Source organism: Astatotilapia calliptera, chromosome 23 (genome assembly GCF_964374335.1).
Source record: "Astatotilapia calliptera chromosome 23, fAstCal68.1, whole genome shotgun sequence".
Classification (NCBI taxonomy): domain Eukaryota; kingdom Metazoa; phylum Chordata; class Actinopteri; order Cichliformes; family Cichlidae; genus Astatotilapia; species Astatotilapia calliptera.
In genome coordinates, this window is record NC_137443.1 from 28,465,732 (window position 1) to 28,493,180 (window position 27,449).

Consider the following 27,449-nt stretch of genomic DNA (forward strand, 5'->3'; position numbering starts at 1 on the left):
AGCTTTAAGGGGCAATTGCTTTTTCACACAGGATAGTTTGGATAGCTTTTATTTCATTAATACAGGAACGGATAATCATTTAAAAAAACAGAAAATTGTAATTCTAATACAAATTATGTCCACTATTAAAATTTCTAAAACATGTAAGTGTCACAAATATGCAGAAGACTAGGAAATAAGGAAGGGGTCATAGACTTTGTAAGCTAGCAATGTTTCTCAAAAACAAATAGTTCGTTCAGTGAATGAGCAAAGATACATAACATTTAACATAGAAAATCAACAGTTGCCATGATATTTTAATTGTTAGTATTGTCATTATCATTATTATTATTATTATCATTTTTATTTTGGACTACTTGCGGTGCAGATTAGTGCCCATCAGTGTTGAATTGTGTGTGTGTTTGTGTGTGGCGCTTAAAAAGAAAAAAAAGAAAAGAAAAAAGAAAAAAAAACGCCCAGTAATGGAGGATGCCCCGCCTTCATCCGTGGGGTTACCATGGCAAATGGCGTCGACGTCACTATGGAAGAAACGCCGTCTATAAGTATTGGAGGGTCTGCCGCGACGGCTTGCGAGCTCGGATGTGTGCTGCGGAGGAGTGACACGTGCTGACTACAAAAATAAAGAAAAAAAAATAAATTAAAAAAAAAAAAAAAAAAAAAATATATATATATATATATAATAACAGGCACATCCAGGAGTTTTATTTTTTTATCTTTGTTTTTTGTTTAGCTTGTTTTTTTTAACTGTATATAAATTTAAGGTGGAGTTTCGTTGCTCTTTTTTTTACTTGAACTGGGAAGAATTAACCCCGCATTTTGGCAACCATGGGACGAGGAGTGAGTATAAAAAATGTTTATTTTACCTCTTTGTTCGACTCCACAAATGCTCTTATTTGCTCCCGCTGAGAATAAGCGGTAGGCAAAAGGAGATATTTGAAAGTTCGCCATTCAAACAAGTGGTTCGCTTTAAGTCGATGCTGATGCTACACCATGTGTTGCGATTCGCTCGAAACGCTTCAAAATGCCTTCTCCTCAAATGCCTCTTGAGGGGTACTTCCGTGTTTCGAACCCTCAGAGAGTAGAGACTCCCCCCTTTTCTTGTTCTTCTCCTTCTGTTATTTATGTATTTTGTCATTGACTTGAGCCCGTCAAGGATAAAGACCGCTGTGAAGTAAGTTTCCATCGCTCACAGAGATGCTTTTGAGTGGCGTCCCGTTATGTAACGAGATGTTCTGAACCGCCTGAGCTGTCAAAAGTTTTCCAGCTGCGACGGTGCAGCTGTGGAAATAAACCCGCTCGAGAAAGTAACGGTGTCCTCACTTTACTGACTTTAGAGCCACTTTAAGCTTCAACTCGAGTGGGAAAGCTCTTCGTGAGCAACACATAGCACAGAAATGTATGCCTTTGGGGAAGAACTGTGGCTTTTCTTTCTCGCTACTTATATGTATTTATTTATTTTATTTCAGCACCAGGCGTTTTTATTCTGGGAATAACAGCCTGGCAGTGGGAGGGATATGTTAGCAGCCCGACCCATTTTTCTCTGCCTGCAACTGTGAGCAGCTATCTTAAACTTATCTGAAGTCAGCCGTACCTCCTTTTAGGGAGAATTTCTTCGACTGCTTGCTGGGTAGTTTTGTGTCATGCGGGTTCACTATTGTGACTTTAACTGCAGGAATATAATGGATGAAAGGGTAATTGTGCTCCATGGTGGCAGCAATCCATCACTGATAGATTAAAATTGCTATAAGCTGCTTGCAGGCATTGTTAAGAGAAAAAAGAAAAGAGGACAGTTTAAGCCCTTTTTGTGATGTTTTAAAATTGATTTAAAATTCCCACGCCTCCTTGTCTTTTTTCATCATATATTAGTGTCCAGCTTTTTTACATGGAAAGATTCAGTCTGTTATTGTTCCTCTGTTGCTTCTTGGTATGGCTGATATCGTCCCCTTCCTCCCCGGCTTGAATTGTAGGGGATGAAACTGAAGCCAGTTGCATGTAATGTCAGCAGTCGCCACACCCTGCCATTCTGCGCAGGGGAAGCACTCATTACAGATTCAGCCTGCAAGGGATGGAGAGGTGGGATGAAGGGGAGAGGGAAGATGGGCTGAGAGAGATCTGGCGGGAGATGTGAAGCAGAACGCCTCATTCAGTCTGTTCCTCTTTCATTTTTTCCCTCCTTCTGTTTCCGCAGAGTTTTCTCCTCACTCTCTCTCAGCTTCTTGGCCACCGCTTCTTTTTTCTCCTTCCCATATGTGATGAAAGCCATGCCCTGCCCCCATTCGAGCCTCCACTTCCCCCACAGTGTCTCCCCTCCTTTCCTGCCCCCCTCCCTTTCCTCTTCTCTCCTTTTCTCAAATACATTCAGTGCTGGCACGGACAAATAGCTAGACTTGGAAGAGATGATGGCCACCATAGAGCCTTCCGAAGGGGTGGGGGGGGGGGTTAAGTTGCAATGGAGAAGAAGTGGGGCAGAGAGTGAGCACAGGTACGGGAAGATCATTTTTTGGGGGGGAAGTGTGCCTCCCACTTGCTCCCCTCATAATATGAGGATGACATTACTCTTTCGCCCTTTTTAAAAAAAAAAAAAAATATTTTCCTCACCACATCAGCAGCACAGTGCAATAAAGAGACAAAAGCAAAGTGAGCTAGCAAGAGGGTGGATTGATTGCTTGAAAAGAGGGAGGTGGGGGCCAAGAGGCACCAGTTGCCACTGCCGAACAACTTCCAGACATGATGGAGGGGCTGCGGACATTTCTGTGCAGTGCACTCTCTTAACCTGAATGATCCATTCATGGATTAAAAGCTCTTTAGGAAAGAGGAGCAGGTAGCTGAAGCTTATCTATATTTATTTATGCCCCCCCCCCCCCCCCCCCCCCACACACACACACACTTGTTTTTCCTTTTGTTTAAATTCGCAGTGCAGAAGCTGATGGGAGGTTACCTCACCTGTTCAAACTGCAGCTTCTGCACTTGAACTAGGCGAGCACTGCGGAGTGGGGGATCTGAACGCAGAGGCAGCTGTCAACGCTTTCAGGGGAGCAATGGGGGCGAAGTGGACTAAATATTTCATAGTCTTACCTAGCTCAACCTTTAAGATCTTTTTCTCCTCAGTTGGCTGAATTATTAAGAAGTTTCAGGTCTTCAAAATCATCCGTTTTTACAACCAATTCAAACGCTTTAGCTATAGCAGTTTCCTTTCACCAACGAAATTATCCTGTTCTGGTAAATGGGTGGGGTAGGGTGAAATGGTCACAGTTGCATGAATATTGGGTTGTCAGGTTGAATTTGTTTGTTTTCGTGCAGCATGCGTTCTGCAGTTATAGAGAGTTAAACTACCCAGTTGTCTTAATCATACTTGGATGGATGACACATTGAAGAGAAATATTTTTTATTTTTTATGATTCAATATCAGCCTTCCAGCAAGCTGAAAGTACATCACTCAAATGTGACAAGGGTCTTTCTAACTGGTTGAAATGTCCATAGCTGCCATAGCCTCCTTGACATCTCCCATCAGTTTCTAGACTCTGCATTGCAAAGCCTCAGTGTTTTGGCTCCCACCCTTCTGGGGTTTTCTTTTCTTTAGTGCTAAAAGTGGTAACATTTGACTTGGGTTTATGAGGGTTGAGTTTTGACAAAGTTTTGACCTTTCAACCGTCATATTGTTACAATGTGACCGCTGGTCATTTTCATTCTGATGGGAGTAAGCTTCTTCAGGATGATAATGCCCTCTTTGTAGGACACACATGCCTCTTTTCCACTAGCACCAACTCGACTGTACTGGATTCAACTTGGCTCAGTTTAAGCCTTTTCCCTTTCAATTACCACTCACTGTGGGTGGGGTCCTTATAACAATGTGGCCCAAAGATCCTGTGACAACATTTACATGTGAAATAAATACAACACAGCAATGGAAAACAGAGGCGTATACCTGCTGCTAAGCTGATGGTAAATGTCTGCACCTAATCTTTGGACTAGGGTCTTGGTTTGTGTGCATCCATTTCCCTAATTTCCATGTTTGAGGGAATCAGTGGCATGAAGTCTGTTGGTCCCAGCCCAGTAGACCAGGCACTACCACCTAATGGGAAATCCTAAAAACTGAGTACAGTCAAGTGAGTAGGTAGTAGATGAGTAGGTGCTAGTAGAAAGGAGGCAATACAGTCACTAATGATAACTATTTGAACAGGGTGCAGTCAGTCCTATTAGAAAATTTTAGGACGGACATGTTGGGGAGTTCCACCACAATCCTTAGGAATGCCAAATGAGGACCCTAATGGAGTTGTAGAAACTTGGCAAATCAATACAAAGGATGACCAAAGCAGGTGTACAGGAACGTGTAGCTGCGGTACCTTACTGAAACACCCAATGTTAAGTTTTTCCTTGAATTTGTCTCATCTGAAATCTATGGACAGGCAGATTGGCTCTGTGAAAGTACTGGTTAAGGACACAGCTGAGGATTTTCTGATCTTGAGCTTGCAGTTTTGCATGGAAAATATGACTATGCGAGTGTAGTTGAAACATTGAAGTGTACATGCTGTGAACAGTGAAAAGATGGTAATATTGCTGTTTCTGGATGGCACTCCCCTCACTCGTATCAAAGACTTTTCTCTCTCATCTTCCCACCATAAGCTGACTTGGCATGCTAGTCCCCGCCCACTTTTAATCTACACCTTCACATCCATTCCTTACAGTTCGTTCCCCCCTTGTTCTCTGTTTGTACCTGTTTTCCTTCCGCTCTTGTCCCGCTCCCCCTCTTTACTGGGGATTTAACATTCTTTCCGCTTGGCAGTCACTGTGAATTAACTGGGACTTTTGTCACACAGTACCCCTTGTCTGTTTCCGAACACCGCGTACCCCCTTCTCTCTGCTTCTTTTTCCTACGCTCAGTCAATCTTTACCCGTTGTGTTTCCTACGTTCCATTAATCTGTTTGCCATCTTTAGCTTCTCTCTTTCTTTCCTGCTTTGCCATTCTTTCTGGCTTTCCTCGTTTTTATTTTTAATTCCCTCCCTCCAATTCTTCCACATGCCATCCCTCCCTGAGCCTTCCCCTCTGTTTTGCTAAGAAGCTTGAGCCGTGTGATTTGTTTTCCGTGGCAGCTCTTTGAACTTTCCCTGCGAGCCTGTAGCTGAGTAAATGTGGAACATGGACATAAAAACCAAAAACCTGCAGAGAACACACGGGTGGCTGTCTTTTGTGCTCCTTTCCTGCATGAGGAAATATGGGAATTTTCCACGCCATGTTAAAATCTAGATCCAGGATCTGCAGGCTGAATCACTGAGCTGTTGGCTCGTGCGATTATGACATAAGATTGCAGTTTGAATTCTTGAGGAAACACTGCCAGACATTCATTCATTCACTCACTTTTGTTCTTTTCTTTTTTTTTTTATGGGGGGAAAAAAAAAAAAGCTGAGAGTCACAGGGACGTGGAGGGAGTTTTAAACACGACCCCCCCCCCCTCCCCCACATTTAAATTAACACACTTTCTTTTCAGTGTTTAAACAGAAAAAGGGGTAGTTGGAGGAAATGAAAGAATAAAGGAGGAGGAGGAGGGGGCATGGGAGGAAAGGGGGAGGAGGAGGGGCTGTGACACGTGACTTTGTCCATTCACATATCTCCAGAGGTGTGGCAACAGTCGCTGGTGGCAACCGGGCAAAGTCCCAGGACAGTCTGTGTGTGTTTGTGGGGGCACAGTTGAATGAGCAGCTTTTGTATCTGGTAAGAGACCCTGGCACCAGGGTGGACTCGCTCACAGGAATTCTGCCTGTAAAACGTTTTCGAACACTTTAAAATATGTGGCTGCTCGACCGCTTTCTTCTGATGTCCACTTGAGCCTCTAGGATGTTGTTCTCCCATGCGAGGAGCAAAAGCCGGGAGGCTGGGAGTGGGGTCAGCTTTTGAAGTTGCTTCTGCTCGGAGATGCAAACCCTCACTGTTTTCCCCAACTTTGTCATGCTTCTTTTTCTATCTCAAGCCTTCTTCTTACCGGTTAGTTCTCACGGGATTCAATCGCTAATAAAAGCTGAGCTGAACTCAATGTCACTGATATCGGTCTGTAATGTTGCGAAATCTTTCTGACAGTTCCTGGACTGTGTAGCCTTTTTGCAGACAAACAAAAGAGAGCGTGGTTCCAGCCTGTTTTGAAATTCCCAAAAATCTCCAAAAAAAGGCGCAAGGAAAAAAAACAATGAGCACTGGTCAGCATCATAACAGATAACATGGCCCACGTGCCTGTGGTCTTACCAAGCACATGAAACGATTCTGTGAGGCTGTTGTTTGTGTGTTTGATGCAGATTTTGTGAGGGTAGTACAAAAGGCCATTGTTCAGGGAGAATTCATACCAGTTTATTATGACGTTTGCTTTTGTAGAGCAGATCCTTCCCTCTCATTTTTTTCCCTTGCTCATCATCTGTCAGTGTATTGTCTTCATACCACCTCCTTCCCCACTTTCATCCTTGCATTTTCTTTCTAATCTTAACCACCTTGCTGCTGTAAGGAGTTCACTGACCTTGAATGCTGCTCTTCAAGGTTATGAGAAGCCTCTCAGTGTAAGTGCACTGGACCCCAGAATCCTCAAAGTAGTAGTATTTGTTTGCAGCTGTGCTTCGAGCTAAATAAGCATCAGGAAATATGCAGACAGCGATGTCTTGTGTGATATCCTTAATCTAGTTGATATCTCTGACTCTGTGCTTTGATTTGTTGTCTTGCGAGCGGAAAAAGACCGCAAAAGCTTCAGAGTCACCTGACTCTCTGTTGCCTCTTCTGACACCAGGAAGATGAGCTGTCAACATGTGACTGTGGAGTAAGTGTAGGTGCAGCACCTCTGCGTGTTAATTTATGATGTCTCAGTAGTAGTTAGTAAAGTGACAGGTGCAGCGCTGTCACGGGGGATGCAGTCATTTCTGTACAGTGCAAGTAAGACTGGGGGAGGGTGGGTAAAATCCCGGATGGGATTTAGTTATGTGTCACCCTTATCTGGCAGGACCAGAGCAAGTTCACTGGGTTTAAAACTGATGCAACTGATGAAATGGGGCTTTCCCCACACAGAGGCAGGTGCGTCGACAGTAATGCATCAAAGACCGAACAAAGAAATGGCAGACAACTGTGGCTGACTTTAAGGCCACGTGTTGGCAGTGAGCTACAGAGGGATCATTAACACTGTTTTGTCTTTATAGTCAAGGCAAATGCCTTTAGAGTTAGAGGCTGAATGCTGTCAGTAGCAATGAGTTGAATGAAATGCTGTGTGATTACAAATAATCTGAGTGTCACTTGATTAAGAATAAACTTAGGTTCCAGTTCAAGGCTGGGAGGGAAAAAAAGTGTTTTGGCTGAGGCGCACAATGACAAATCAACTGACTGAGGTGCGAGACGCAGGGAAATTTACTTATCAATCTACTCTGTCTTTTAAAAGAAATGTCAAGAGCAGACTTAGGGGAGCGGTGCAGCAGCTCCGGCTTGACTGTTGCTTGTCAGCTGCTTTCTTTTTTGAGTCTGCCGTCAGGGACTTTGTGCTCTGTAGCAGGTTAGTGTTTCTATTCTGGCATCTTCTCAGACTCTGATCTTTTACCTGAAGTGAAAGACTTGAAATAGCAGGTGTTTAAAAACTCACAGATCACTAGTCCAAGTTGGGGTTTCTCTGCATTGTTGTGGCCTCTTTTATGTATCATTCATATTCATAAATACACTGTTGCTGTGACAAAAAATACTAATGACTTATTAATTTCATTTCTGGATACTTCAATTATAAACTTTTATCTTTCCTATTAGGACTAGAGCCCAACCATTACAGTTGACTAATACTGGGTATTTGCCGCTATGTTAGTATCAGTGTCTACAGACAAACACAAAAACCAACAATACAAATAGGCATATAAAATTGTCATTATCCTAAAATTAGTAGCTACACATAACAAATGTATGAAGAAACTGGTTTGTGTGCCTGAAAATATCGGCTAATATGATTTTTCAATCACTGAACATGAGTATTCGTCTTAAAAATCCTGTATCAGTCTGACCCTAAATAGGATAATTAATGTAACTACTATTATATAGTAATTAAAGAACCAAAAACTGTAATTATTTAAGCTAACAGATATTTAATTATTAATTATTATTTAAGTTGGACAGTCAAAATTAAAATGGTTGCAGTTCAACTTCTTTTTCTGAGGACGATTAATGTTTGCACAAAGTCTAATGATATATTTGACGTGCGTCAGTCAAGTGATATGTTCTTGAGGCCATTCAGCTGAGGAGTGCATGCAGTCCTGGATGATAAATGATCAAATCATAATCACAAGCTATCAAAGACAAATGCATGATTTTTCATTGATTGATTAGAACGGGTGGTATACACAAGCCTGGCATTCTTCATATCCAAAATTCCAGAGGTGAATGAATTTTTATCAATAAAACATTGTTCAGGATGTGAACTTTTATACATGGAGGACATGGACTTTACAGACTCTTCAAATTGGTGTCATCTCTGTTGGAAACAAATGTGTGTCCAACTTTGGGCTCTGGTCCTCTCTTCATGAGTGTTCTCACTAAAGCCAGATGGCCCCTGAGGGCCCCCTGAGGTTCCAGAGGCTAAGAGCAAGAACCAGGCTCGATGTTTTCCCAGCTTAGCTGGCCAGGGGGGCTCAAGCAACAATAACAACATGTGCTTGGGATCACACAGTGCTCTGGTGGCTCTCTGGGAAACTTTAAGGGCTAATGTGGTAGAAAAACAATATTAGTTAGCATGTTTCCATGACTGGGACTGTGGTTAGGATGTTCATTTATAGTCATTCTGGGTCCAAAATATCACCACCTAACAAGCGAAGCAAATTGGTAGTCACTTGGTGTTGGACAGCCTCCTTCTCTGCTAACATGCTAACACCTTTAAAGTGCTGTACCTTGTACAGCGCTGAATTATTGATGGGACTTAACCACTGATCGATGTCTGCTTCTAGAATTGCTGTCTTCTGTTACATACCTGAAGCACACACTAGCTTAGCTTTCTCTCCCTCGTAGCACAAACCCTGAGAATCAAACATGTGCTTAACCTGTTAAAACACACAGCTAGTGGCCCATTTGGGCAATAGAGTTATCCAATTGTCCAGGTTATATCAACATTATCTTACTTGAAATATATAAAAACCTACATCCTGTTACTATGAGACAATTACAGCCTGCTTCATATATCTGTGATATATGAGCTGAACTATTGGGTATTTGCCGGTATATTGGTAGTGTCATTGATAACAACCAATAAATGAATTAAGTAATGGGAAAAAGACACTTGAACATGGTGTAAGTGTTGCTGTTGCATAGGCTGACTACCAGGTGGAACTCCCCTGTGTTTGAATTGGAACAAATAACAACCAGCTGACTTGATCAGAGTTGGTTGGTTGACTGAGATCAGTCTGCAATAAAACAATAATTTTTAAACTAGTGAGGATTCATAAATGCCTGCATTTTACAAACCTGTTTCTTTCAGAAGGGAAAACAGCTGATATGTGGGATTTTTCAAATCTCTAAATATCAGTATCGACTTTTTTTTTTTTCTTTTTTTTTAAATGGCGATGGTTATCAGTATTCCTAATCACAGTCAGTCTTTATGTAGCCTGCTAATGTGCCACATTAAGGCTAAAGGCAGCTGAAGTGTTCAGTCTTATGGTGGCCCTCAAAGAAGAACAGGAATTTTAATGTCTGCACTTAGTCAAGTGGCCATGTACAAAATAATTGTTGAGATACTTCATTTTGGGCTTAAGTGGATATCAGCTTTTGGCTGATCTGTTAAATTGGACAGTTGGAATAAAATAACAATTTGAAAATTTCGGTTATCTTCCTTTGAGAGTTCAACATTGTAAATGTGACTAAATAATAACTGATCGGTGGTAAAAAGCTTTAAAAAGCACATCAGTTGCATTGATTCAGAAACCCTGCAAGTCTGAATGAAAGTAAAATTGTATAATTTCCTATTATTGCCAGATTGTTTCATCATATCACCAAGTCTTTCTATAGAGGCTATAACTTTAGTCTTTTAGGAGTATCATAAAAACCACTGAGTTTGGCAGTCTGAAAGCAAAATGTTCATGTCCTCATATATAAGGAGTGGTTATGTTGGCCATCTGGTTATGGTGTCAATAAAAACTGTAGGCTCATTATTCACCTCATTTAAAACCCTGGACAGGATGAAGGTGTTCAGCAGCACATGGAATTGCCTTGCGATGTTTCTCACTGTTGAAGAACGGAGTTCATAAGTGCTGCTTCAGAGCTGTGCGTTTTGAGCTTTAAAAATAACGCTACTTCTACCCCTAGCTGTTTCCTGTGACTTCCTTTCTTCCACTTGCCCACTCTGTCTCACCGTCTCTCTAGCTTGGCCATTTAGAAGACGGTCTTTGCGCAGTCTTGCTCTGTCGTGAAATGTAAAATCAGAAGTGTTTCCATATTTGATAATTTTTAAACCTGCTTTCACTACTATGAGTAATTCTATGTGGACACTGCAAGATCCAAATTTGGAGATATTCTGTTTACTTGCCTACAGCAAGAGAATTTGTGTCCCAGTTGGAGTTTCAAATCAACAAAATAGGGTGATATATATAAGTGTGACTACCAGTAAATGACTAGTGTGGTTTATTGTTCCACTCTGGTGTTTGGCTGGGGTGCATAACTGTTCACGTTGCATTTAGAAAACTGGCGAGTGAATAAAGTGCTTTGTGTGTGCATGCGTTTGCATGCAACAGTGACACCTTTTACTGCAAACGTGGGTGTTTTCAACAAGTGAAACTGGTTTCACCCAGCACCGTAATCTGGCTCACCACAGAAAGTCTTATCTCGCAACTGACCAGTAAGCGCAAAAACTCTGCTCCTCTCCGAAGTGAGACTATTGATGCTGGCAGATAAAGATGTGCCTCTAGAGCTCGACTGATCCTTTGAAAGCTTAATTGACTTAAATTTTCAAAATTGTCAGTTGCTGAAACACAATTTTACAGATGGATTATTGTTTTTTTTAAAAATAAGAGGCTTTTAGAAGTTTACTGGGAAAAAAAAGAAAGAAAAAGAGAGCTGTTTGTAGTGACAGATGGTGTCCACATGTATGTGACAAGTTAAGAGGTGACTATTCTTTCTTGGACTGTTGGCTGAAGTTTGTGGCAGTTTGTCTCACCAATTTAGGTCAAGGTTTTCTGAGGTTTAGACAAGGCCATGTTTGTTATTTTTGTATCTGGTTTTAAGTGCACTGACCCACATGGAGGCTTAAAGAGACGCAGTATGGCAAAATGTCTTCTGGCATTTGGAGTCATGAGACATCAGATGCACCTCGGCAGTAGTCATCGTGTTACTTATGCATGATTCTGTCTGTTTCTGCACAGAAAAGGTTTGGAACATGAAGTTTCACCTTCAAGTTGTAACATTTTATTATTTAGCATGCGTGTGCCATCAAGTGGTTGCAGTTCATTTAAATCAGTGGCACGCACCCCCACTTAAAGTGTCATGCAGTGATTAATATTCACTGGCCCAACATTTAAACCACTGCCAGGTGAAATGAATAACATCCATCATGTTGTTGCTTTGTTGTGCTAACAAACAAAACTTGGGTTCTGAATGTCATGTGGATGTCACTTTGATCAAACCATCCACGCAAATACCAATGCAGAAAAGGCACCCCACTGTAAGGGCCATGGCAGTTACCAGTGGCAACAGTCTTCCCCCAGCAGGGAAATGCACAATGCCATGCAGCAAAAACTGCTATTAAAGGACTACATTTACCAAATAGAGTGACCCAAGCATTCCTCTGGCCTCTCTAGAATGCGCCCCATACCGCAAGCCCACATGACCCAGATGACCCAAAGAATCCGGGGTCAAAGTCTCAGTGTTAGAAACCACAGGATATTCCCAGAGGTTTTATGTCCTTTCCCCAAAGGATCAAAGCTGGTTTGGCATCACAGGAGGGAATCTACTCACTGTTAGGCTCGAAGATTTGATCTTATATGGCTTTATAACTACATGGTAGAAGTTGTATTATAGGCATGTGGATATAAACCCAGAATGAATTCTGAATTGTCCAATGCCTCAGAATTAACTGCCTCACATGTATTGGTTTCTTTTTATCTGTGCTGGTATGTTATCCAGTGGTGGCACATCAAAAAACGACTATATCAAGGTCATGACAGTAAGATTTTTGGACACTTGGAAATCTGTTTTGTTTTTTTTGTTGTTTTTTTTTTAAATGTCCTTTGTGTTTATACTCTGGGACTGAACGATTGGTTTAATGTCTTGATTTAATGTCAGATCTCATTAGGAAACCAATAAAGAAAGAATCTTTTATACATAGGTCATTTAGCAAAGCAGCAGTTTGCATACATTGTTAGCAAAGTGACCGTGGTCGTTGGTGAGTTCTTAAATGTGCGTAGTTGTGCGGGGTGGCACTTTAATCACCCTCACCCAGCTGAACATGCACATTTTAAAGAAGCTAACATAGGAAAACCACCTCTGTCTATCCAGAATTCTGAGCTGGCCGCAAACTAGCAGCCTCGGTATGAGCAGCAAAATGGCAGATGCACTCGCATAAAAAAAAATTATGTAATGTAATGAGTAAAAAGAGGGGAAAAAAATACTGGAAAAATGTAAATTGCTTTGGGAAGTTTTAGATCCCTTGCTCTTCCAGTGTGGATGTCAAAGTATTCTTGGGCCAGATACTGAACCCCCAATGCATCCATCTCAGTGTGACTGTTAGGTTGAAAGCATTTAGGTATAGAGAAAAACACTTGTATGAATGTGTGTGTGAGACTGGGTGAATATGACTTGTAGTAAGAAAGCACTCAATTAGCTTGCAGTAGAAAAGTACTATATAACTCCTGTGACTCGAGAGAACAATAACCGTTTCAGTGGTGTCTCATTACTAACACTATACTTTGTACCTTTTGACTGCCAATTTATGCATTATTGGTATCATTCACAAAGCTTCTTGAGATAATCTAAAGTTATTTCTGTAACTAAACAGTATCTCATTTTCTGTTGTTGTTGGGTTTGTTTGTTTTTTAACCCCCATCTGCCTTGTGTTTCCAGGAAGGACGAGAGCAGTATGAGCTCGCTGCGACCTCGGAGCAGGGCGGCAAGAAGAAGGGCAAGGGTAAGAAGAAAGAAAAGGATATGGATGAATTAAAGAAGGAAGTGGACATGGTGAGTGTGTCAGTGGTCACTTTTGTTTTGTTTTTTTGCTACGTTTGTTCACCTCAGGACCTTTTCCTGTGATTGTCCAGTCCCCTGCCTTTCATTTGAACACTCTGTCCTCTCCATTGTGTTCATCTTCTACCGCTACTTCCTTCATATATACCTCTCCACAAGGAATACCAAAATGCAGCCAGTACTAAAGAGCATAAAATTGGTGTTTGATGTCAATATATTCACAAATCTGTCAAAGTAAAAAGTTTCATTTGTTGATCTATCATACCTTCTTTTACCAATCACATGTTAATTTCTCATTAAATTCTGAATAGTGTCCTCTGAAAAAACATCATTTTTCATCCTGCCACTGCCTAATTGTTGTTTTTCTCCAGTTTTTTTTCCTGCCTAACTCCTTCCTCTTTTCCCTTTCTTGCTTCCTCATTTCATGCTCCTGTTTTGCCTGCTGCCTTCCTTCAGCTCATCCTTCTACTTACTTTACATTTATCTTTTCCTTTCTCTTTTTTCACCTCTTCTTCACCATCTCCTCTCTCTGTCTTCTGTTGGCTCATTATCTTTCCATTCATTTATTCATCTTATATGAGGAAGTCGTTGTAAAATGTAGGTAAATATCACTGGTTTTCAGCACATTGAGCCCACACACACTTGGATTACATGAACTCTGGTCTGATGCCACTTTGTCTCTGTGTCCCTGCAGGATGATCACAAGCTAACCCTGGACGAGCTCAACCGCAAATATGGAACAGACCTCACCAATGTGAGTGAAAGCTGAAAATGTGCTGCCCTCTGGCTCTCTGTCTGCTTTAAAAACCTTAAACAGTCTAACTTTTGGCAGCTGCTGTCCTCGTCTCCAGACTCTGGCATCGTAATGTAATTTTTTTTTTGGGGGGGGGGGGGGGGGGTGGAGAGAGTGTATTTCCATCAAAGTGTCTCCATCTATCACGGAGATTAGATTAGATTTAAAAAAAAAAAAAAAAAACCTGCAATACCAGCTGCAAACTGGCTGCTGTTTGCCTTTAACCCCCCCCCCCCCCCCCTTTTTTTTTTCCTTTATTTTTATTTTTTTTTTTTCCCTCTTCGGTCTGACAGCTGACATTCGGCACATGAATGATTAATGGTGCTCGGATGAATTAAACACGAGACTTTGTTTAAAAAGGGGAGCGATCTGTGCTCGCGTGACGAAGGGTTGTCGAGGCTGCTACTTCATCTTCAGGCTCTGTTCGTGTGTTTCAGCCAGGAGGGTTCAAGAGACTTCTGGGGGCCCAGGGAACACTTCCAGTGGAGAGAGCCCTCCGCCCAGTCATAATCCTAATACCAGTTTTTAGCTGCGTCACTTGATGCTGTGGACTGGCTAAAATATTTGCCTGTGCTCGCCAGCTGGCTAGCTGGATTAGCCAAGCTATGCAGTAGCAGGGATGGTTTGCTGTTCATGACAGATTGATGAGGCATATCGGAGATTATGCAGGTCCAAAAATAACGTGGGAGGGAGTGATGGTCGCAATATACTAATTTTACTGGTATAAATGAGCCCCCCATCTATAAAGAGGACTCTTTAGAACAGAATATTATGATTTTTAGAGAAAATATTTTGCAGCCCTCTGCTTCCTAGACCTCACTTTTAAGTCAACTGCTTAAGCTAAACCTTTAATTGAAAAACAGTGGGACAAAGAGGAATAGCAATGGAAATTGAACTGTGACAAAGAGAGTTGAATCAAGTTTTAAAATCTTTGCTGTCGATCATTTGGAGGAAGCGGAGTTCAGGTATGTTCCCACCTTGTCATAACTGTAAGTTGAAAAGCTCTTGTTTTTATTGTGACAGACCCTGCAGTGCAGAACCTCACATGCCACTGTGTAAAAGGAAATGCACTTAAGTCTGTGAAGGTTCTCAGTCATCCAGGTCATCGTAGTCAAAGGAGCTTGCAAAGAAAAGCGTCTGGACTTCTTTAAGTTGCTTGAAGACATTTCACCTCTCATCCGAGGAGCTTCTTCAGTTCTAAGGTCAAATGGTGGAGAGTCCCACATCCTGGGCCATCTGACCTCAGGAATTCGCATGATAAGGTGGGGCCAGGTTTCACAATGAACTCACCTGAAACTCTGGCTGATTGGGACCCACGCCCAGTTTCACACCTTGGCTCAGGCGATTAGAGGATCATCAGGGGGTCCTTTTGTCCCTCTGTGGGGGGTCACTCCCACTAGGTTTATATCTGGGACTCTCCACCATTTGACCTTAGAACTGAAGAAGCTTCTCGGATGAGAGGTGAAACGTCTTCAAGCAACTTAAAGAAGTCCAGACACTTTTCTTTGCAAGCTCCTTTGAAATGCACTTAACTTTCTTGGTATTAGCCCAGTGGCATGACGACTGTATTGTATAATTCATACACTGGCTTTAATGCATGAACTGTAATGCACACTCCTGTCTTAAAGACACTCCCCCAGTCTCCAGCCACTGCCATCTCAGTCGCACCCTCCAAACGGCCCCCTTCTCCTCATGCAAATGTGCTCCTGGTCATACAGGAGGGATCAAGGAGAGTAGTTAATCAGTGCCTCTAACTGGGGTCTCCGAGCTATGCATGCGTGCGCATGCATGCGTCTAAAGCAGCTGTGAATAATTTATTAGCCACAGACGCCCCTCTGCCCTGATTTCATATGATCCCATTTGCCTCATCTTTCGCTCCTCTCATCTTCACTTCTTCATCTTCCTCCTACCTGCTGATGAAGTAGATGGCCCTGTTGTTGTTGTTTTTTGTGTAGGTTTTTTTTTTTTCCTGTTGATGATGTGTTTCCAGGCAACTAGTAGCACCTACCGTCCCCCCTGGGCTTAAATATCTGGCAGTGTGTGTATTTGTCCCTGGTTGGGAAATGGTGATGAAGACATTTAAAGGCAGACATCGTTGTCCAAGCTCTCTTGCGTGTCAGCTTGGCGCATTTTTATAACATTCTGTTTCGGTATTTTCTCATGTCAGGGGTTGACCAGTGAGAAGGCTGCTGAGATCCTGGCCCGTGATGGACCCAACGCCCTCACTCCTCCTCCAACCACCCCAGAGTGGGTCAAATTCTGCAAACAGGTGACTTCAAAATCTTCCTTGTTTGGAGATTGTCAGGGGGTTCGGCGTCGACGTTAAATTGTGACACAAGTTTCATAAAGTTCGTGAGTTAAAAGGCAAGTCCTGTTCTCGTTTTTCCTTCAGATGTTTGGTGGTTTCTCCATGCTTCTGTGGACTGGTGCCATCCTCTGTTTCCTGGCCTATAGTATCCAGGCTGCAATGGAGGAGGAACCTGCGAATGATAATGTAAGCTACAGTCCTTAACTGTGTGGAAAATGATTTCAGCCAGTTTAACATCATAAAGCAGGCAATGCTAGACACTTATTCCTAATAGGATTTACCTTCAGAAGCTTAACAGAATAAAGGAAGCTAAGTTGGATAAGAAAGGAACTGCTGGGGAAAAGTCTGAACTCGCTGTTTTTGCCATTCAGTTATACCTGGGTGTTGTGCTTTCTGCTGTCGTCATCATCACTGGTTGCTTCTCCTACTACCAAGAAGCCAAGAGCTCCAAGATCATGGACTCCTTCAAGAACCTGGTCCCACAGGTGCCTATTACATTTGAGCTTTTTTTTTCTTGCTATCCTAATGAGACCCCTGCTGCTGGATTACATTACACTGAAAGCAGTGTTGTCACAGTGATTATTATTGTGTTTATTATTTTTGAGCAGCAGAGAGGGACGTCTCAGTCTCATGCCTGTTAAATCACACAGTGCTTTCTGAAATCAGCTGAAACGGATTTGGACGTTCACCCGACTCCATTTGTCTCACATCAGCATCTGTTTCTCTCATTTCTCTTCTCTCATAGCAAGCCCTGGTTGTTCGTGACGGTGAGAAGAAGAGCATCAACGCTGAGGATGTGGTGGTTGGTGATTTAGTGGAGGTGAAAGGTGGTGACAGGATCCCTGCCGACCTGAGAATCATCTCCGCCCACGGCTGCAAGGTGGGCGCTCCATAAGTTATTTATATCTGCCTCTATTTCATTTTTAACAAACAATTTCTCATCAGTATCATCCAGGGGAAACCTTTTAATCCTTCAGTTCAGTGCTTGTTAGTGATTCGAAGCTCCTGAAATGTCTCTCTAAAAATAGTGCTTCCTTTCATAAAATCCAGGCTCGCTGTGACCAATTAATTCTGTTTTTATTGTGGATTTCAAACAATGTCATGCACTCTGTTTGTATTTTTAACACTTCATTATCAGATTGCCATGTGATTGTGAAGTAGAGCATGAAGAACCAAATTACCCTCTCTGACTCTTCCTTTGAAGTCACTATTTTAGTTACTTGACTTGTGCCTCATTAATTAACAGGCACTTATTTTGTTATGGAAAACAAAAAAGCAAATCGCTGACCCGTTTTGGGTCCCAAACCTGAAGTCAAGACCCTTTCAGTGATCTTTATTTAACTAAAGGCAGATGTTACCATATGTTTGTTGTGTTGTTTCCACTCAGGTGGACAATTCGTCTCTGACTGGTGAATCAGAGCCCCAGACTCGTACTCCTGATTTCTCCAACGAGAACCCATTGGAGACGAGGAACATTGCTTTCTTCTCGACCAACTGTGTTGAAGGTATAATGACACAGAATGAACAATGAAGCTAATGTTTTATTGTTTTTTATTTAATGATCTTATCCCTGTGACAGGAACTGCCCGTGGTATTGTGATCAGCACTGGAGATCGTACCGTCATGGGTCGTATCGCCACGCTAGCCTCGGGACTTGAAGTCGGACGCACCCCAATCTCAATCGAGATTGAGCACTTCATCCACATCATCACTGGTGTGGCAGTCTTCCTCGGCATGTCCTTTTTCATCCTTTCCCTCATCCTTGGGTACACCTGGCTCGAGGCCGTCATCTTCCTCATTGGCATCATTGTCGCCAATGTGCCAGAAGGTCTCCTCGCTACTGTCACTGTGAGTCCAGATGTTTCATGTGTCTTAAAGATCCAGTGGTTCTCAAACAGTTGGCTGACCCAAGCATTCTCCTCTGTAGGTGTGTCTGACTCTGACTGCTAAGCGTATGGCCAAGAAGAACTGCCTGGTAAAGAACTTGGAAGCTGTCGAGACGCTGGGCTCCACCTCCACCATCTGCTCCGACAAGACTGGCACCCTGACCCAGAACAGAATGACTGTGGCCCACATGTGGTTTGACAACCAGATCCATGAGGCCGACACCACTGAGAACCAGAGCGGTACCTCTTTTGACAGGAGCTCTGCCACGTGGGCCTCTCTGGCTAGAATCGCCGGACTCTGCAACCGCGCCGTCTTCCTGGCCGAGCAGAGCAACGTTCCCATTCTAAAGGTAGGCCTTTCACCTGTCCTTCTGTTTATTTGGATAATTGGAATCAAATTGAGTCATTCTCGGGATTTTTCTTTTTCCCCTGCATGAATTGTGTATGTGTTTATGTATTTTAGGAAATGATTAGCTTTAAGAGCTAAAAACAGAAGCCTGTGTGCTCTTAAATCCTTTGTTCAACAGCAAGAAATGTTTTTCTGTTGTTGTAAGCTTTTAGTTTGTGTGCTCATTATGTGGGCAGGATTTAAAACTCCAGTACTGCTGACTCATTATCTAAATTTGAATATGCCCTTTTTTCAAATGATTTGAAAAACACAAGTGTTCCTCTGCCCTATTGTTTGGTTTTTATCCTCTAATGTTGTTCACTTCATTCCCAGTGTTTGTAACACCTGTGCAGTTGCGTGAATGCCTCTCTAAATATTCTAACAAAGGACAAGAGACCGGCTCGGTTCTATGAAAGGAAATGTAATGATGCTGCAGCTTTTGTCTATGCTTCATGATAAAGCAGTTTAGGACATATTTATCAAGAGTGTCAAAGCTTCAGTACTTTGTGTTGGTGTTTCCAGTGGGCTGACTTAGCTGGGAGATCCACTGATAATTTCTGTGGCGTGCTACTGACCAAAGAATCCTGTAAAGCCTATGATAAAAGCCCCCTTTTAAATACAGGCCCACATGACACTTCACAGCATTCATCAGTTGGGGGAGGGGTTGCAGATTAAACTCTGGTAAACAACCTTTATTTTTGTAGAGCCCGACTGATATGAGACACAGCTGGTAGCCCATTTGGGCAATAGCTACAAAAGTATGACAGTCACAATCATGCTTTTATCCCAGTGCTCACAATGGCAATTAAAACCCAACTGATATATTGGCAGTAAGTCGATGACTGATATTTGCTGTTTATAATGGCAAATAAATCAAAATTCTAAGAATAGAAGGGAGAAACGGCCTTTAATGGTGTAATCAGTGTTGATATGGTGACATTTGTCTACCAGAAGGGACTTTGCAACTTCCCCGTTGGCATATCTGCCAACTGATCCGAGGAGAGCCGGACAGCGTGAACAAGTAATCCTTGACTTGTTGTAACAATAAAACTAGATTATTATGGAACTGCATTGTCGTTATCATCAATATAAATAAACCTAACAAGTTGGAGAAGATCTGTTTGTTCCGTGTGTGGCAAAATTGAAAAAAAGAAAAAAAGGCCGATATGTTGACCATTTAAATCACCAAGTTATCGGTCTTAAAAATCATATCTTCATATCCAGCTCTACATTATTCTGTTTATGAATGATTTTGAACCTTCTAACAGGGGTCCAATTCTGTTATTGGGCTTTTATTCATTTTTACCCCTGCTGAGATGTTTTCCTCTTAGACAGACCGGCTTGTTTTCCTTCACATAACTCCCACTGCAGTGGCTCACATAAACACATACACACGTACACACACATGTAACTACATAATTACTGTGTACCTCACCAAACACACACACACACACACACACACACACACACACACACACACACACACACACACACACACACACACACACACGCAGCTGCACGTAGGTCTCTTGGCTCCAAGACTATCAGTCATGTTCCTTCACTGCTCATTATTTTCCTGTCTGTCACTGTTACAAGAATGAGGCAAGGGTAAACATGGGGTTGGTTTTCATCAAGGCCTATTATTACAATGGGAAGAAAAATTATAACGGGCATTTTGTTTCTTGTGCTATGCCTTATTCCAAAGTAAATTTAACAGAGAACAATTTTCTAAACTCTCCGTACAGTAATTTGGCAACCCAGTTGAATAGTTTGATAATCTACTTAAGATTCTTTTCCCCATTTTATCTTCATCATCCAGAGAGATGTGGCTGGTGATGCCTCTGAGTCGGCTCTGCTGAAGTGCATTGAACTCTGCTGTGGCTCAGTCCAAGAAATGAGGGAGAAAACCCCCAAAATTGCTGAGATCCCTTTCAACTCCACTAACAAGTACCAGGTATGGCAAAAGTATGCATTGCATTATGAAATGTCACATTTATTGTCATGTACATGAAATCTACAATATTAGATTATCTTAATTGCAAGTTGGGTTCATAACTGTGCAAAAAAAAAAACAACAGTTTTTAAAAAATTTGTTCCCGTTTTTTTTTTTTTTTTTTTTGTTCTGTGTTCATAGCTTTCCATCCACAAGAATTCCTGTGAAGGAGAGTCCAAGCACCTGCTGGTCATGAAAGGAGCTCCAGAGAGAATTCTGGACCGCTGCTCCACCATAATGATGCAGGGCAAAGAGCAGCCTCTGGATGACGAGATGAAAGACTCTTTCCAGAATGCGTACCTTGAGCTGGGAGGTCTGGGAGAGAGAGTGCTGGGTGAGGCTCTGTGGCTGCTGGGGGTTTAAATTTCTGAATTCACAATACTGAGTTGAAACCTAAATGACCACTTCGTGTCCAATCTAGGTTTCTGCCATTATCACCTGCCTGATGAGCAGTTCCCAGAGGACTTTGCTTTTGATACCGACGAGGTGAACTTCCCCACTGAGAACCTGTGCTTCATCGGCCTCATGTCCATGATTGACCCTCCTCGTGCTGCTGTGCCCGATGCCGTGGGTAAATGCAGGAGTGCTGGAATCAAGGTATGCATGCGGAGATCACATTCAAAGCAGACATTTAGACTTCATAAATGAGAGTGTTGACTTATTGGACTTATCAGCACAAACTTCCCTCGTTCTAGGTGATCATGGTAACAGGTGATCATCCAATCACAGCTAAGGCCATCGCTAAAGGTGTGGGTATCATCTCTGAGGGCAACGAGACTGTTGAAGACATTGCTGCACGTTTGAACATCCCGATCAACGAAGTCAATCCAAGGTACCAACTTTCTGTGGGGTTACCTCATGGCCACATTCTTGGTCCCTTTTTCTTTTTAAATGTGGCTGTTACATTCAGCAAAAGGACTAGATGTTGTAGTCCCTGACAATGCATTGCTTTAAATGGCGAGAATCTTGAGGGATGGCTGTTATGAGGAAAGGCAGCCCAGAAACTTTACCAGCAGCACACATCGTTTTATGCCTCAACTTTTGGTTTTTTACCCAAGCTAATCTGCAATTTTTGGAGGGGATTTGAGATCTAATCTAGGTTATCATATTAAGATTTGGGACATATTATCAGTAGTGGACCTTGGATTCATTGGGTGTTTCGGCCATTATCTATTATAATTTCCACCCTCAGAACATTAAGTATGAATGTCATTTTTCCCCACAGAGATGCCAAGGCCTGCGTCGTTCACGGTGGTGACCTGAAGGATCTGACCCCAGAGCAGCTCGACGACATCTTGAAGTACCACACGGAGATCGTCTTCGCCAGAACCTCGCCACAACAGAAGCTGATCATTGTGGAGGGCTGCCAGAGACAGGTATAGCAAAACAAATGTGAAAATGTGGCACAGTGCTTTCACCTGTGCTGTGGAGCAGACCGTCCTGCTCGCACAAACACCTGCAGCGTTTGTGCTCGTGTTTTTTAGTTTGGCAAACACAGCACCTGCCTTTGCTTTGTCATGTAAATGCATCTGTGAATTTCTCCCAGTGGTTGGTTATGATTGCTGCTTTGGTCTGATTTATCAAGTTGGCTGAATAATTGAGCGCCAACATCTGTCAAGCTGTGAGCTCAACCATGTGCATGAATATCTGAGCGCATCAGTAAGCGGGGGAAAACTCTCAAAGTTGTACGTGGACTCTGACTATGGAGATATTTATTAAAATAATTCCTGTTTATAATGTCCGATCAAGGGTTTCGGTAAACAATTCTGCGTCACAGACTCTTCACAGCTATTTGCAGGGCGGCGTTTAGCAGACTGCTATGACTGTAACGTTTCAAACACGTCTCTCATCTCAACGCTTTAATAGCCATTATTTGCCACATCAGGTGCAGTGAAATATAGATCTGGTAGTTTACTGATGCACGTTCGGCTACAAATAATTGAACTGTCAGCTTCTTTCTTTGTCAACGTTTAATAAATCTCAAAAATATGCTTGGTGCGCTGTTCATTAGCTCAAGTGGGAGGCCTAATAATAACACTGTGTGGAGCTAATGTGACAAATAATTGAGGCACTCACCTTTTTTTAATTTATTTTTTAATGAAGGAAATCCCACAGGCTTTTGTTTTTTGTTTGTTTGTTTTTTGCCCCTGTTGGCATCCAACACAGCCACCGAATAGCCTTCCAAAGCCTTGTCACACGTAACACTGTAGCGGCGAATCTTCCTCCACTGATTCCACATTTATGTCTCTTAGTCACTTTTATCACAGCTGTCAAATACAAAAATGGGAGTTTCCCTGAAACCTTTTGAGGCTTTTCTTTCACAAGGCAGGAGATTGTGTCACACGATGTAATGTCATTTGAAAGAAAGAACGTCGCCTTTCCCCTTCTGTTCTGTTTAATTTGACTTTGGCACCGTCTTGTGTGCAGGGAGCCATTGTGGCCGTGACAGGTGATGGCGTGAACGACTCTCCAGCTCTGAAAAAAGCGGACATTGGTGTCGCCATGGGCATCGCTGGATCCGACGTCTCCAAGCAGGCTGCCGACATGATCCTGCTGGACGATAACTTTGCCTCCATTGTCACTGGAGTGGAAGAGGGTAACAGATTGTACAAATTGACACTAGCTTACTTGTGTGTAAGTAGTAGGAGCATTTATGAATACAACAAATTTGCTTTGGTCTCATCAGGCCGTCTGATCTTTGACAACTTGAAGAAGTCCATCGCCTACACTCTGACCAGTAACATCCCTGAGATCACTCCCTTCCTCCTCTTCATCATCGCCAACATCCCTCTGCCCCTGGGAACCGTCACCATCCTCTGTATTGATCTGGGAACTGACATGGTAGTGTTTTATTTTTTTTCTGTTGCCGGTTAGGGATTCATCACTCAGTTGTATGATTTTTAAGTTATTTGAAAAACAAGGAACTTGAACTTTTATGTTTTTTGGTGCTTTTTGTTTTGTTGATTGGTGCTGCGTGCTGCCTCTCAGGTCCCTGCCATCTCCCTGGCTTATGAAGCGGCTGAGAGCGACATCATGAAGAGACAGCCCAGAAACCCCAAAACAGACAAGCTGGTGAACGAGAGGCTCATCAGTATAGCCTATGGACAAATCGGTAAACAGATGGCCTCGACTTGAATGCGAATTCTGGAAATTGCCCACTGAAATGACATTTTCTAGACATGGATCTCTGCTAGATGTTGTTTTTTTTGTTTTTTTTCTTTCTGTCTTTCTAAGAGGGCAGCTCAGTGTCTGGGTGGAGCAAGATAACAAGAAGAGAGGCATGCACCATAAATAGTCCTGTAGTGATAGAGAGTTGAAGTGTATGCGTGTTGTATGTTTGAGTGATGACAGAGCACTGCCTCGGGCTTTTGATGTTTCCCTCTTCGGTAATGAAGCCAGAAATAAACCTGACCCCTCTGACCATTTTTGAACTTCCTTATAAGAGTGTTATAGACTCAAACAAATTTCTCACCCTCCTTACTGTTTTAAAAACATGATATAACTGTTTTGGGGGTTTGCATTAAGGAGGCTTTGAATATCTGATGATGATCAGTGCATCTTGCCAGACATCTAAAGTATCACAGCATCTTTTTATGGATTATTCATCTCATGGATAATGATTTTAAAATTAAATTTAGTCGACTTGTAATTTTTATTCTAAGTCGTTAATGCCTCAAAGACTGGTTAATCAGATTTATTTACTTAATTACTCACCCATTGACAAATGGTTTGATCCAGAAAATTACCCAAAGGACTGGATAAACATATTCACCGACTCAGACGGCGACGTTCTCATTCGTCTCGTTTTTTCCGAAAGAGCACAAAGCTGATCTGTTTAATCAATAAATGATTGATTCCAGTTTAATTTCACACAAATTAACTGCATGTATTCATCATTTTAGTATTAAAACATCAGAATGTTATGAAGTGTCTGATATAATGATCATTCCCTCTTGCAGGTATGATCCAGGCTCTGGCAGGCTTCTTCACCTACTTTGTGATCTTGGCTGAAAACGGCTTCCTGCCGGCCACCCTGGTGGGGATCAGAGTTTCCTGGGATAACAAGTACATCAATGACCTGGAGGACAGCTATGGACAGCAGTGGGTGAGTAACATTTGTAAGGAAGACCTCAAGTAACAGTTTGTTCCATCATCAGCTGATGCAAACGATGTGTTCTCCATCAGACTTACGAGCAGAGGAAGATCGTGGAGTTCACCTGCCACACGGCCTTCTTCGTCAGCATCGTCATCGTGCAGTGGGCCGATCTGATCATCTGCAAGACCAGGAGGAACTCAGTCTTCCAGCAGGGCATGAAGTGAGTAAAACGCCCTCCGTTTGTGAATGCGGAGGCGCATCACTGTTCTCCGTCACCTCTGCTTGAACTTAGCTGTGGATATTTCATTCTGAAATGGTCCTGAAACAGCTGCCACCTTTAATGTCATGCTTATTTATCCACATTGCAGTAGCAGTGCTCTTTCTCTGGGAAGAACTCCAGCTAACCTCTGCATATATTCTGGGCTCTAAGAAGGATATACTTAATTTAAAAAGCACTCCGGCTGTGGTTTGCATCGGTCGCTCAGATCAGTGTCAGTTGTTTAAAGGGAAGCTATTCTCATCATTTCAAGTGCCACATTGTTATTCATGGACTTGACTGGAGTAGCTTTGCCCATCTCACAGTTCAAAAGTCTTTTCTCCTTTTTTTCTTTTTTTAAATAAATTATTATTATAGACTGGATGAAGGTGCATCTCAGGTCAGCCACTGTCTAAAACAAGCAGTCTTAAAGGCAGTCCTTACTTTTCAGTCAACTTCCTTGTGATTGGCCACCACAAACAAAGTTTAAACCAGTTCTATGGTCACAATTGAAGTCTGTGAGCAGCCTGACATAACCATATTAAGAACTTGTGGAGCTCTGGTCATATTTAATGTGTGTATCCACTGCAGCATCCCGGCACAATAAAACCATATAAAACTATAAATATTCAGCCTGATTTATTTCTGTTGCTCTTTCAGGAACAAGATCCTGATCTTTGGACTGTTTGAGGAGACCGCTCTGGCTGCCTTCCTCTCCTACTGCCCAGGCATGGATGTTGCCCTCAGAATGTATCCTCTTAAGTAAGTAAAGCCCTCCCCCAGAAACCACCAATAAGTACTTTACGGACTCTAATCTGGTTTACTTACCACATGTCGTTCATCCAGACCTGGGGCTCTGGATCAGTTTCTCATCTTCTTTTGTGTTTGTGTGCGTTTCCAGGCCCAACTGGTGGTTCTGCGCCTTCCCCTATTCCCTGCTTATCTTTATCTATGATGAAATCCGTAAGCTGATCCTCAGACGCAGCCCAGGAGGTGAGTCCAGAATCCATGCCTTTATTATCCTTTTTAGTGTGTGTGTGTGTGTGTGTGTGTGTGTGTGTGTGTGTGGACTACTTTCTCTACTACCCGTTCCTCCCTTCTTTCCCTTCTCCTTCTTTCTTTGCTCCCTGAGGCTAGTGGCTAAAATGGAAAAATTGGCATCTCCTTAATCTTCTGCCATCCTCCTGCCTATTTCCATGCTTTAAAATAAAGTGTATAATGAAATGTGTCCAATGAGTTTTCCTCTAAATCAAGTGAGTTTTTTTTCTCCTCCTTTTGTATCCAGGCTGGGTGGAACGGGAGACCTACTACTAAAGACCTGTCAGTCCAGTCAGCTCGCATCTTCTCCTCCACTCCCGTCTTTGCATGAATATTGTCTTGCTGCTCGGAATAAAATTTTAACCTCTGTGGAAAAAAAAAAATAAAAAATTGGAACGTGTTTTTATATTAGGGAATGCTTGATACTACTCTTAGACAAATACTGAGATGGAACATGCTGATGATGATGCTGATAAATGATAATGCTAATAATGACATGAACACTGAACATTGACATGACTATGCGTGCCTTGTTTCTGAAACAGGACCAATTTTTATACATGTTTTTAACAGTTATGAACGTTAAATAAAAATGCGCTCGAGTCAGGTCCCAAAATGTTTCCTGTCATCATTAATAGTGTGTGCTTGCCTGGGAAATCTCCAGCCTTTTTGACTGAATCCATGAAAATGTAATGCAAATGGCCTGAGCTGCTTCTTTGTTTTTTCTTTCTTTTGAAATGCAACCCTAAATCTTTACCAAAAAAAAAAAAAAAAGAAGGCAAAAAAAATTGAATGATCTGCAAATCTTGTAAACCTTTATTTATTCTTAATAGAACATGTATCAAATGTTCAAATTTAATTTAAAATTGCATAAAGGGGAATTTGACGGCAGGGCGGGGGCAACAAAGGGCTGAAGAAGTGATAATAAAGGGTAACATCTGGAAGATTTTCTGACTGTTTCATTGGCAACAGGTCAGTAACATGATTGGGTATAAAAACAGCATCTTGGAGAGGCAGAGGTTCAATCTGCAAAAAGGCATCTATAAGTTGAATGTGAAATTGTGAAAACTCCTCGTCTACAGTTTTAATATCAAATGATTCGGGGTATCTGGAGAAATCTCTTTGCGCAAGGGACAAGGATGGGGAAACAATATAAAATACCTGTGAACTTCGGGTCCTCAGGCAGCACTTCATCATTAACAGGCATGATTCAAAGATTGCATGAGCTCAGGAAGTACCCTATCCACAAATGCAGGTGAAATCTCCATCATGCAAAGAAGAAGTCATCTGTGAACATGATCGTGATCAAGCCAAAACTCATTTAAAATGGACTGAAGCAAAGTGGGAAACTGGGCACAGAAATCAAATGTTGGAGTTTGTTTTAGAAAAGATGGATGTCGTGTCCTCTGGACTGACGAGGAGGGGGATTTTCCGGCTTGTTGTCAGTGCTTCATTGTCTATGGAAATGGCAGCTTGCACATCTGGAAAAGCTCCATCAGTGCTGAAAGGTATATACAGGTTTTTAGAG

The 27,449-nt window shown here is 42.2% G+C and overlaps 1 protein-coding gene and 1 long non-coding RNA gene across 2 annotated transcripts; one reads left to right on the forward strand and one right to left on the reverse strand.

Moving 5' to 3' along the window:
• Window positions 1-33: 33 nt before the first annotated feature.
• Window positions 34-1,234, reverse strand: LOC145424115 (uncharacterized). Its single transcript, XR_013905084.1, has 2 exons — window positions 864-1,234; window positions 34-610 (listed from the first exon to the last, which is right to left on the reverse strand). It is a non-coding gene; the product is annotated as an uncharacterized LOC145424115 (long non-coding RNA).
• On the forward strand, window positions 545-26,537 carry LOC113016126 (sodium/potassium-transporting ATPase subunit alpha-1). The gene is made up of 23 exons (XM_026158698.2): window positions 545-837; window positions 13,044-13,157; window positions 13,858-13,917; window positions 16,124-16,225; window positions 16,349-16,450; window positions 16,636-16,749; window positions 17,010-17,144; window positions 17,652-17,769; window positions 17,844-18,112; window positions 18,192-18,500; window positions 20,358-20,492; window positions 20,673-20,865; window positions 20,953-21,128; window positions 21,227-21,363; window positions 21,757-21,907; window positions 22,959-23,127; window positions 23,218-23,372; window positions 23,520-23,643; window positions 24,491-24,636; window positions 24,717-24,847; window positions 25,544-25,645; window positions 25,785-25,876; window positions 26,169-26,537. Exons 1-23 carry the CDS (start codon window positions 826-828, stop codon window positions 26,195-26,197), a joined length of 3,075 nt encoding a protein of 1,024 aa, XP_026014483.1. The 5' UTR covers window positions 545-825; the 3' UTR covers window positions 26,198-26,537.
• The last annotated feature ends 912 nt before the right edge of the window (window positions 26,538-27,449 follow it).

What these genes read in the sequence shown, in the direction of transcription:
- LOC113016126 (XM_026158698.2), top strand. An exon ending in AGGAACCTGCGAATGATAAT is followed by an intron (nt 16,451 to 16,635) that starts GTAAGCTACAGT and finishes TTTGCCATTCAG; the next exon opens with TTATACCTGGGTGTTGTGCT. An exon ending in GCAGGAGTGCTGGAATCAAG is followed by an intron (nt 21,129 to 21,226) that starts GTATGCATGCGG and finishes CCCTCGTTCTAG; the next exon opens with GTGATCATGGTAACAGGTGA.